The 12,159-nt window shown below is 70.7% G+C and overlaps 1 protein-coding gene across 1 annotated transcript; it reads right to left on the bottom strand.

Annotated features, from left to right (window-relative positions):
- Positions 1–323: 323 nt before the first annotated feature.
- SEMA4C (semaphorin 4C) lies at positions 324–8,585 on the bottom strand. The gene is made up of 14 exons (XM_037371747.1): positions 8,453–8,585; positions 6,601–6,749; positions 6,406–6,468; positions 6,201–6,299; positions 4,319–4,415; positions 4,114–4,230; positions 3,866–4,017; positions 3,581–3,756; positions 3,355–3,499; positions 3,051–3,273; positions 2,840–2,955; positions 2,593–2,750; positions 2,439–2,509; positions 324–2,335 (listed from the first exon to the last, which is right to left on the bottom strand). Exons 1-14 carry the CDS (start codon positions 8,562–8,564, stop codon positions 1,509–1,511), a joined length of 2,505 nt encoding a protein of 834 aa, XP_037227644.1. The 5' UTR covers positions 8,565–8,585; the 3' UTR covers positions 324–1,508.
- Positions 8,586–12,159: the final 3,574 nt, after the last annotated feature.

The following is a 12,159-nucleotide window of genomic DNA, read 5'->3' on the forward strand; positions in this document are numbered from 1 at the left end:
TGATCACCCCCTTCTATAGGGCGCAGGGATCACCCTGGGCTATGGGGGGGCCCAGGGATCAACCCCACCTATGGGGATCACCCCCTGCTACGGGGGCCCAAGGGATCCACCCCTGATGTTAGGGGGAGCCTGGGGCTCACCCCCTGCCATGGCGGCCGGGGCTCACCCCATGCCTTAGGGGTCCCAGCCCCCCCGGGCCCCCCCCGCTCCCCTTCCCACGCCCCCACAGCCCCGCTCCCACGGCCCCGGTGGGACCCCGGGTGCCGCATCCGCCCGGCTTCCCGGCACGGTCCCCCGGGGGACCCCCGCCTGCCCCGCGCTGACCCCCGGCAGCTGGGGGGGTGCCGGGCATGGGGCCAGGCCGCAGCAGCCTCGGCCCGGGGGGGCTGGGGCCCCCCCACCCCTGGGAACGGCACCACGATGCCCTTTTATAGCCCCGAGCGCAGCCTTTTTCCATGAGCTCAGCACCAGGGGGGGGCCCAGCACCCCCCCCAGCATCGGCCACGGCCCCCGCGGGCTTCGCTTGCAAAATATAAATTTTTTAATTTTTTTTTTTTTTTACTCCTTTTTATTATTAATATAAAAATACTCACATATTTACAGCAAATAAATATATTTCAGTAACAAATAAATTACACTGGGGGGGTATACAAAAGGGGCCCAGGTGGGCAGCGTGCAGGGGGGCAGCAGGCGGGGGATGGGGGGGGGGGCGGTATTTACAGCCAGGGCCAAGGGGGTATGAAGCCCTGGGGCGGCAGGGGGGGTGAGGGGGCATTAGAAAAGTTCTCAGGAAGAAAAAAACCCGATCGGTTCTTAAATCATCTCAAAAAAACATCCTGTGGCCACTACCCAGGCCAGGACGCGGTGCCTGGGGGGGCTCGGTGGTGCCCAGGGCGGGGGTGGTCCCCAAGGCGGGTGGCAGCCCCCGAGGTGGGTCCCTTGGCTGGGACATGGTACCAAAGGCGGATGTGGTGACCAAGAGCAGCTCCGGCACCCCAAACATGTCACCCCAAGGCGGGTGCCGGGGTGGCAATCCCCAAACCGGGTGGCAGTCCTGTCCCCAAAGTGGGAACCGGCACTGGGGTGACAGTCCTGTCCCCAAAGTGGCAACCGGCACTGGGGTGGCAGCCCCATCGCCACGATGGGTGCCGTTGCAGCAGTCCGCCGAGATGGGTGTTGGCACCGGCATCCCCGCGATGGGCGCCAGTGCCCACCCTGCAGCCCCAAGGCGGGTGCTGGTGCCAAGGCGGTGGTCCCCACGGCGAGTGGTGGCACCAGGGTCCCCGTGGCGGGCGCTGGTGCCAAGGCGCTGGTCCTCATGGCGAGTGGTGGCACCAGGGTCCCCGCGGCGGGTGCCGGTGCCCACCCTGCAGCCCCAAGGCGGGCGCTGGTGCCAAGGCGGTGGTCCTCATGGCGAGTGGTGGCCCCGGGGTCCCCGCGGCGGGTACCAGGCCAGGCCCTGAGGTAGGTACGGCTGCTCGGCGGCGGGGATGCCGCCCACCGGCGGCTCACACCGACGATTCCTCGGGGTTGGAGTCGGGCAGGGGCTGGCGCTGCTGCAGTTTGCGCCGCAGCTCCTCGGCCAAATCGGCGCAGGGCGGCCGCTCCTCGGCACCCAGCGCCAGGCGGATGTAGCCGTTGGAGGAGGAACCGCGCAGGGGACCCAGGTGGATGCGGGTGGGCGAGTGGAGGGGCTGCCCCGGGATGGCGGTGGGCGGCGAGGCGGCACCGGGAGGGCCCCCGTTGCGGCAGGCGGCGTGACCCGGCACGATTTTAAGCGAACCGTCCGAGTAGTAGTAGCTGGCCGGGTCCCAGAGCTTCTCATCCGAGTCGGAGGCGGCGCTGGGCACGAAGTGGGGGCTGGGGGGCTCCTTGGGCAGCTCGATGGGGTACACCAGGGTGCTCTCGATGGCTTTGGTGCCTTTGCCCAGCTCTTCCCGCAGCCGCCGCCAAAGCGAGAACACCACCAGCACCAGCACCAGGCACAGGGCGCCCAGGCACACCGCCACCACCCACACCAGCCCCAGGCTCTCCAGCGGCGCCCGCGTCTCCAGCGGCACCCCGGGACCGGCCAGCACCGCCACCCGGTACACCTCGCCCCCCAAGCGGGCGCCCTGCTCCTCCGAAAAGCAGCGGTACGTGCCACTGTGCTGCGCCCCGGCTCCCGGCACCACCAGGGCACGCAGCCGGGCGTCGTGCAGCACCAGCGCCTGCTCGGCCGCCAGCGCCTGCCCCTCGAAGGTCCACAGCGCCTGCGCCAGGTTGGAGCCCAAACGGCACGTCAGCACCAGGTCGGTGCCTGCCACCACCGTCACGTTTTTAGGGGTGATGGGCCCTGCGGGAGGGGGGGGCGAGTCAGTGGAGGGGGGAGCGCGAAGCGGGGGGCACCCATGTGTCCCCCTCTCCCAGCTCCCCATGGTGCTGGGGGGGGGTCTCACCTTGCTTGGCCACCTGCGGCAGGGTGCAGGCGCGGGTGTCGGAGCTCAGCACGTCCTGGACCAGCTGGGAGCTGCGGGAGGTGGTGGTGGAGGTGAGGGGGGGCCCCGTACCATGGTGGGGTGTGTCCCCCCCGCCCCCAGGGAACCCCCTTACCCGTTGAGGCCGTCGGTGCGGACGCAAAGGCTGGCGTTGCGGCTCCAGGCGCAGTAGGGATCCCGGGCGAGGACGCAGTCCGTGCACGACTGGTAGCGGCCGCAGTCAGCCAGGGGCAACTGGGCCACCTGGAAACGGGAGCCGGCGAAGAGCAGCTTCTGCGAGGGCAGGGAGAAGGGGCAAGGTGACACGGTGAGGTGACACCCACCCCCCCGGGTGCCAGCCCCTTCGCCGTGACACCGCTCACCTTCCGGCTGGCCAGGACCAGGCTCTCCACGGGCTGCGCCGGCTGGAAAACCTGCAGCTCCTCCACCAGATGGATGCGAGCGCCCAGGTTCAGCGCCTTGTGCACCCAACCGTCACCTGCGGGGCGCGGCAGGCGCTCAGGGACGTCCCCACGCCAGGGGGACACCTCTGCGGTCCCCTCCCCAGCTTCCCCCCGCGGTGCCGGCGGGTACCTGTGCCGATGAAAAGCACCTCGTAGATGGTGCCATCCAGCCCGGCCACTCGGTCCACCACCAGCTGGGTGAAGTTGGCGTCTTTCTTGAGGAGCAGCGGGCGGCCGCGCTGCGGCAGGATGGGCTCATCCATCAGCGGGTGCTTCTTGGCGAAGTTGAGGGTGTTGTCGGGCAGCTCCAGGGAGCTGGCGAAGCCGTTCTGGCGGTGCCAGTTGGTGATGCACTGGGGATGAAGGGCACCGTCAGGCGCGCGGCCGGATCCCGCACCCTCTTCTCCCCTCCTACTCCCGGTACCGGCACTCACCGCACCGGGACGGGGGCTCGGCACCTCATCCGAGTACCGGCCCCACTTCTGCGCCTGCTCCCGGTATTCCTTGTAGGGCCCTTCGAACGCCTTCTTCACCTCCAGGATGTGGTAGCGGCAAATAGCTGAAACATCCACATCCCCCCTGCAAGGGACAGGGCAGGATTTTAAGAGAAGCCACCGGTGACAAGGAAACCCCGGCGCTGCCGCGTCCCCACGTGCTCACCAGCGGGCCTGGAAAACGCCGAAAAAAGTGGTGTCCTGCCAGTCGGCCCCCGGCAGGGTGAAGACAGCCTGGAGGCGGTTGAAGTGGAGCTGCTGCTCAGGCGCCGAGCACACCAAGCGAGCCTTCAGGAAGGTTGTCCACTTCTTCTGCAGCGTACGCGCCCCACCGACGTCCCCCTGGGTACCCAACCGCCGTCAGGACAAGGCCACCGCGCTCACCGGTGGAGCGAAACCCCGCCGGGATGGCAGCCCCGCCATGCCGTGTCCCCTTCCCCCCGCCCCGTACCTTGCAGACCCGCGCCACGCGGGCCACCACCTGCTCGGCGTAGCAGTCGTACTCTACCGCCCGCTCGCTGAAGAAGAAGTAAACCTTGTCGTCGTCCCCGGTGCTGCTGGCCGTGCTCTCCTGCACGTAAGCCGAAGCCACAAAGTGGGGCTCTGTGGAGAAGGGGGGGGGGCAGAAAAGGGAGGGTAAGGCCATGCCGGGGGCAGGGGGTGCCCCCGCCGCCCCCCGCTGCGTCGCCCCGAGCCTACCGTTCAGCCAGGAGGTGAGATACTCCGTCTTCATGGAGTAGTGGGGGCCCAGGTTGCGGAGGATGACAGGCTCCGTGCCCAGAAAGTTGTTGAAGGTGGCCGAGTACAGCTCCCCGTCTGCAAAGCAGGGGTTTAAGGGAGTTGGGGGCAGGGGGGCACGGTGGGCACCCCCCGACCCCGGCGTGTGCCTGGCAGTGCCACCTACCCACGATGAGGCCGGTGTGTCCCTTGGTGGGGTCATACGGACACTTCCCTTTGCCGTCCTCAAAAGCCACTTGGTCCAGGGTGAAGCCAGACAGTTCCTGCAGGGCACAGGAGTGGGTGGGGGTCCCAATCCCCTCCCCAGTTCACTTCCCCCGCACGCAGACTGGCCCCAGATGCAGGCAGACCCCGAAGATGACCCCTTCTGGGGACAGGGACACCCCTGGAGCACCCTCCTGGGCACAGGGACACCCCAGGTGACACTTTCTGGGGATGGGGACACCCCTGGAGCACCCCCCTGGGCACAGGGACACCCCCAGGTGACACTTTCTGGGGACAGGGACACCCCTGGAGCACCCTCCTGGGCACAGGGACACCCCCAGGTGACACTTTCTGGGGACAGGGACACCCCTGGAGCACCCTCCTGGGCACAGGGACACCCCCCAGGTGGCCCTTCTGGGGACAGGGACACCCCTGGAGCACCCCCCTGGGCACAGGGACACCCCCAGGTGACACTTTCTGGGGACAGGGACACCCCTGGAGCACCCTCCTGGGCACAGGGACACCCCCAGGCAACACTTTCTGGGGACAGGGCCACCCCGGGAGCACCCTCCTGGGCACAGGGACACCCCCCAGGTGACACTTTCTGGGGACAGGGGCAGCCCTGGAAGATCCACTATGGGGACAGGAACACCCCCAAATGATGCTCCCAGGGACAGGGACACCCCAGGAGCACCCTCCTGGGGACAGGGACACCCCAGGTGACACTTTCTGGGGACAGGGACACACCGGGAGCACCCTCCTGGGCACAGGGACACCCCCCAGATGACACTTTCTGGGGACAGGGACACCCCTGGAGCACCCTCCTGGGGACAGGGACACCGCAGGTGACACTTTCTGGGGATGGGGACACCCCTGGAGCACCCTCCTGGGCACAGGGACACCCCAGGTGACACTTTCTGGGGACGGGGACACCCCTGGAGCACCCCCCTGGGCACAGGGACACCCCCAGGTGACACTTTCTGGGGACAGGGGCAGCCCTGGAAGATCCACTATGGGGACAGGAACACCCCCAAATGATGCTCCCAGGGACAGGGACACCCCTGGAGCACCCTCCTGGGGACAGGGACACCCCAGGCGACACTTTCTGGGGATGGGGACACCCCTGGAGCACCCTCCTGGGCACAGGGACACCCCCAGGTGACACTTTCTGGGGACAGGGGCAGCCCTGGAAGATCCACTATGGGGACAGGAACACCCCCAAATGATGCTCCCAGGGACAGGGACACCCCTGGAGCACCCTCCTGGGGACAGGGACACCCCAGGTGACACTTTCTGGGGACAGGGGCAGCCCTGGAAGATCCACTATGGGGACAGGAACACCCCCAAATGATGCTCCCAGGGACAGGGACACCCCTGGAGCACCCTCCTGGGCACAGGGACACCCCAGGTGACACTTTCTGGGGATGGGGACACCCCTGGAGCACCCTCCTGGGCACAGGGACACCCCAGGTGACACTTTCTGGGGACGGGGACACCCCTGGAGCACCCTCCTGGGCACAGGGACACCCCAGGTGACACTTTCTGGGGACGGGGACACCCCTGGAGCACCCTCCTGGGCACAGGGACACCCCCAGGTGACACTTTCTGGGGACGGGGACACCCCTGGAGCACCCTCCTGGGTGCAGGGACACCCCCAGGTGACAATTTCTGGGGGTGGGGACACCCCTGAACGCCCCCCCCGGCATGCAGGGACACCCCTAAACGATGTCCTGAGGCTGGGAGGAGGGGGGGGGGGGGCTGCCCTGGACCTCACCCCCAGGGGCAGTGGGGAACTGGGGGGGGGGGGCAGGTTTTGGGGGTCCCCCCTGGGGGGCCGCACTCACGATGTAGGTGCACTTGGGCTGGAAGGCGTAGGTGCCGCAGGCGTAGAGGTGAGAGCTGTTGTAGCTCTGTAGGAAGCGCACGTAGTTGAAGCAGTCGGTCTGGGGGTGGGGGTGGGAACAGCTGGTTAAGGGGGTTGCAGGGGGGGGAGGGGCGCACCCTGGGGTGCCCTGTAACCCCCCCCTGCCCCCCCCCGCGGCCCCGCACCTGGTTGTTTTTGCCCTTCTGGATGCATTCGGCTTTCTTGTCCACGGGGGCTTCCCAGGAAATCTGGGGATGGAAAACGGCTCGGTGGGTCGGAACCAGCAAACGCAGCCCCCCCAGCCCCCTCCCAAAATATTCCTCCCCCTCCCCCCCCCCCCCCATCCCCCGTGCCCTCTCGGAGGGTCCCCAGGGTCTCACCGCCGCCTTGAGCTCCACGGTGCCGGTGGCCAGGGCGAAGATGGCCTCGCGGGCGCCCACGTAGAGCAACGCCTCGGCCTCATCCAGCGTCAGCGTCAGGTAGTGCGAGACCCCCCCCTGCGAGAAGCGCTTGGCCGCGTCCTTCAGCTCTGCGGGGTTTGGGGACAAGGGGGGGGACACACACACACACACATCAGGGTGAAGCCACCCCCAGCTGCCCCCATCACCCTGGTGGGCACCGCTGGCACCCACAGCCCCCCTCGCCACCCCCCAAGCGCCGGAAGCCCCCCGGCCCCGGCGGCGGCGCACAAAGGGCTCTTTGTCACCGGAGCGGGCGCTGGCGGCGGGGAACACAGCGGCCTTTGGCGAGACCCCGCGCCCCCCCTGCCCGCCCCCAGGCCCCACAGAAAGGCCCCATTGACGGGCGGGCGCCAGGGCCCCCGGGCAGGGACGGGGACGCGGGGCTGGCACGGCACGGGGACGGCACGGGGACGGCACGGGGACGTGGGGCGCTGGCGCAGCCAAGGGGTGGGGGGCTCGGGTGTGGGGATGGCACGGGGGGCACGGCGTGGGGACGCAGGGATGGGGGACGTGGGGCGCTGCCACCGTGCAGGGACGGTGCCAGGCATGGGGACACCGGGCATGGCAAAGGGACGGGGATGCTGGCACGGGGATAGGGACAGAGCACGCGGCACAGATGGGGACACAGGGTGCTGGCACAGGGCAGGGCCGCAGTGGGTGCTGGCACGGCAGAAAGATGGCACCTCAGGGTGCTGGCACGGCAGAGGGCTGGGGACAGGGTGTTGGCAGGGCTGGGGACAGGGCGATGGCAGAGCACGGGGACAGGGGACACGGCACAGGGCTGGGGACAGGGTGTTGGCAGGGCTGGGGACAGGGGACACGGCACAGGGCTGGGGACAGGGTGTTGGCAGGGCTGGGGACAGGGCGATGGCAGAGCACGGGGACAGGGGACACGGCACAGGGCTGGGGACAGGGTGTTGGCAGGGCTGGGGACAGGGCGATGGCAGAGCACGGGGACAGGGGACACGGCACAGGGCTGGGGACAGGGTGTTGGCAGGGCACGGGGCCGCGGCAGAGGGCTGGGCACAGGGCGATGGCAGGGCACGGGGACAAGGGACACGGCACAGGGCTGGGCACAGGGCGATGGCAGGGCACGGGGACAGGGCTGGGGACGGGGCGATGGCAGGGCACAGGGACAAGGGACACAGCACGGGGCTGGGGACATGGTGATGGTGGAGCATGAGGACAAGGGACACGGCACAGGGCTGGGAAAAGGGGCGATGGCAGGGCAGGGGACAGGGCTGGGGACACGGCACAGGGCTGGGGACGGGGGCTGTGGCAGGGCACGGGGACAGGGGACAGGGCTGGGGACAGTGGCGATGGCAGGGCACAGGGACAGAGGACATGGCTGGAGACGGGGGTGACAGCAGGGCACAGGGCTGGGGACAGGCGTGATGGCAGAGCACGGGGACAAGGGACAGGGCTGGGGACAAGGGACAGGGCTGGGGCTGGGGGTGGTGGCAGAGCACGGGGACAAGGGACCCAGCAGAGGGCTGGGGACTCCAGGCGCTGGCCCGGCAGGGGGACACGGGGCAGTGTCCCTGCGTGTCCCCCCTCTGCTCTCGCACCCCCCCAGTTTTGGGGCCACCGGCGCAGGGTGGTCCCCACCGCGCTGACAAGCTTGGGGCGGGGGACAGCAGCTGCCCGGCTTGGGGACAATGACAGCCACCAGGGTGCCACCCCGGTGTCAGCAAGGGCCGGGCCTCAGTTTCCCCACCCTGCTCCCCCCGTCTCGGGCCTGGGGGGGGGGGGACGGACACACCATACTCACCCGCGTAGGGGACAGTTTTTCGGGGTACGGCGCTCCACGAGGACCCCGGGGTGGTGGCAGCGGTGGCGAGGGCCAGCAGCGAGGCGAGGGCCAGCAGGCGGCGGGGGGCCATGGCGTGGGGGATGGGGGGGCACGGGGGACACACGCAGCCCTGGGGGGGGGGGGGGGGGGACACGATGACACACCCAGCCCCCGGCAGGGTTACGGGGTGCTGACACCCACCCGCATGTCACGCGGGCGGCGCGGGGGACAAGGACGGCATTGAGGGCCGCGCGTCACGCGGCTGGGGGGGGCACCCCACGCAGCGGGGGGGGGACACACACGCGGGTCCCCAGCTTGCTGCCCCCCCACCCCCACCACCCCCCCAGTCCCTCCTCCGGCTGTGACGAGTTACGGGGCGGGGGGGGGAGGGGGGGTCCACGGGGGAGGAAAGGGGGGGGGCCTTCCGCTTCCCACCCCACCCGGGCGGCCCCCCCCCTCCCCCACGTCCTGCCCTGGGACCCCCCAGCCCAGCCCAGTGTCCCAGAGGGGGTCCCCCGCCGTGTGTGTCCCCCCCCCCGCCCCAGGCTGGGCAGGATGCGGCCGGGCAAGCGGGTGGCCGGGAATTGTTCTGCCCGGCCCGGCGGGAAGCAGGAAGCCGGAGGGGTCCGGGGGGGCCCCGCGCCAGCTGGGGAAGGATTTCCGGGAGGGTGGGGGGCCGGGAACGGGCCCCCCGCGGGCGTGGGAATGGGGGACACCCCGGCTAGGCTGCCCGCAGCGGGGGGAGGGGGGCTGCAAGCCGGGGGCTGCCAGTGCCGGGGTGTCACTGGTGGGGTGCCACGGGCAGGATGGGGTGCCACTGGTGGGGTGCCACGGGCAGGATGGGGTGCCACTGGTGGGGTGGCACGGGCAGGATGGGTGCCACGGGCAGGATGGGTGCCACGGGCAGGATGGGGTGTCACGGGCAGGATGGGTGCCACTGGTGGGGTGTCACGGGCACAGCTGGGGTGTCACGGGCAGGATGGGGTGTCACTGGTGGGGTGGCACGGGCAGGATGGGTGCCACGGGCAGGATGGGGTGTCACGGGCAGGATGGGTGCCACTGGTGGGGTGTCACGGGCACAGCTGGGGTGTCACGGGCAGGATGGGGTGTCACTGGTGGGGTGGCACGGGCAGGATGGGTGCCACGGGCAGGATGGGGTGGCACGGGCAGGATGGGGTGTCACGGGCAGGATGGGGTGCCACTGGTGGGGTGTCACGGGCACAGCTGGGGTGTCACGGGCAGGATGGGGTGCCACTGGTGGGGTGGCACGGGCAGGATGGGGTGTCACTGGTGGGGTGGCACGGGCAGGATGGGTGCCACAGGCAGGGTCAGGGTGTCACGGGCAGGATGGGGTGTCACGGGCAGGATGGGGTGCCACTGGTGGGGTGTCACGGGCACAGCTGGGGTGTCACGGGCAGGATGGGGTGCCACTGGTGGGGTGGCACGGGCAGGATGGGGTGTCACTGGTGGGGTGGCACGGGCAGGATGGGTGCCACAGGCAGGGTCAGGGTGTCACGGGCAGGATGGGGTGTCACGGGCAGGATGGGGTGCCACTGGTGGGGTGTCACGGGCACAGCTGGGGTGTCACGGGCAGGATGGGTGCCACAGGCAGGGTCAGGGTGCCACAGGCACAGCCGGGGTGTCACGGGCACCCTGGGTGCCACGGGCACAGTCAGGGTGTCACGGGCAGGATGGGGTGTCACGGGCAGGATGGGGTGCTATGGGCAGGATGGGGTGCCACTGGTGGGGTGTCACGGGCACAGCCGGGGTGTCATGGGCAGGGTCAGGGTGCCACGGGCATGGCTGGGGTGTCACGGGCAGGGTCAGGGTGCCACGGGCACAGCTGGGGTGTCATGGGCACAGCTGGGGTGCCACGGGCAGGATGGGTGCCACGGGCAGGGTCAGGGTGTCACGGGCAGGATGGGGTGTCACAGGCAGGATGGGTGCCACTGGTGGGGTGTCACGGGCACAGCTGGGGTGTCACGGGCAGGATGGGGTGCCACTGGTGGGGTGTCACGGGCAGGATGGGTGCCACTGGTGGGGTGTCACAGGCACAGCTGGGGTGTCACGGGCAGGATGGGGTGCCACTGGTGGGGTGTCACGGGCAGGATGGGGTGTCACTGGTGGGGTGGCACGGGCAGGATGGGTGCCACAGGCAGGGTCAGGGTGTCACGGGCAGGATGGGGTGTCACGGGCAGGATGGGTGCCACTGGTGGGGTGTCACGGGCACAGCTGGGGTGTCACGGGCAGGATGGGGTGTCACGGGCAGGATGGGTGCCACAGGCAGGGTCAGGGTGCCACAGGCACAGCCGGGGTGTCACGGGCACCCTGGGTGCCACGGGCACAGTCAGGGTGTCACGGGCAGGATGGGGTGTCACGGGCAGGATGGGGTGCTATGGGCAGGATGGGGTGCCACTGGTGGGGTGTCACGGGCACAGCCGGGGTGTCACGGGCAGGGTCAGGGTGTCACGGGCAGGATGGGGTGTCACGGGCAGGATGGGGTGCCACTGGTGGGGTGTCACGGGCACAGCTGGGGTGTCACGGGCAGGATGGGGTGCCACTGGTGGGGTGCCACGGGCAGGATGGGTGCCACGGGCAGGGTCAGGGTGTCACGGGCAGGATGGGGTGTCACGGGCAGGATGGGGTGCCACTGGTGGGGTGTCACGGGCACAGCTGGGGTGTCACGGGCAGGATGGGTGCCACGGGCAGGGTCAGGGTTCCACGGTCACGGCCGGGGTGCCACGGGCAGGGTCAGGGTGCCACGGGCACGGCCGGGGTGCCACGGGCACTCTGGGTGCCACGGGCAGGATGGGGCCCCCCAGGTCCCCAGCTCTGGTGCTGGACGCTTGGGGGGCCCCTGGGGGACCGGGGTGCGGGGCCCCGCGGCGGTGCCGTCCCGGGGGGGCCCCACGGCGACCCGCAGGCCCCGGGGGGGAGGGGGAACCTCCCCGCGCCCCCCTGCCCCCACCCGCGGGCCGGCACCGGCTGTTCTACCGGGGGGGGGGGGGGGGGGGGCGTGCACCGACGGATCGGGGCAGGGGGAGCCCCGTTACCGGAGGCGGTTGGGGAGTGGGGAGCGGGGCGCGGGGGGGGCGATGCCGCCGGGGGTGCCGGTGCCGATCTCCGGTACCGGGAGGAACAAAGCGCCTCCCCCTCCTCCCCCCGCCCCCGCGGCGCCGCCACAACAATACCGGGGCGGGGCGGGGCGGGGCGGGGCGGGGGGTGCCGGGGGGGGGGGGGAGGGGGGGGCACTCACCTCGGGCGCGGCGGCGGCGGCGCGGGGCGGGCGGCCGGGCCGGGGCGGCGGGAGGCGGCGGCGGCGGCGGGTCGGGGCGGCGGCGGGTGCGCGCCGCGCGGCTCCGCTGGCCCCGCCCCGCCCTGACGTCACGGCGGCCCCGCGGGGGGATCGGGCCGGGCCGGGGTGGGTCGGATCGGATCGGATCGGATCGGCCCCGCTCGGCTCGGTTCGGCTCGGCTCGGCTCCTCTCGGCTCCGCTCGGCTCCTCTCGGCTCCGCTCGGCTCAGCCCGGCTCAGCTTGGCCCCGCTCGGTCCCGCTCGGCTCGGCTTGGCTCGGCCCGGCCCCGCTTGGCTCGGCTCAGCTCCACTCGGCCCCGCTCGGCCCTGCTGGGCTCGGCTCAGCTCCACTCAGCCTGGCCCGGCTCGGCTCTGCTTGGCCCGGCTCGGC

This window comes from Falco rusticolus, chromosome 20, assembly GCF_015220075.1.
Source record: "Falco rusticolus isolate bFalRus1 chromosome 20, bFalRus1.pri, whole genome shotgun sequence".
NCBI lineage: Eukaryota > Metazoa > Chordata > Aves > Falconiformes > Falconidae > Falco > Falco rusticolus.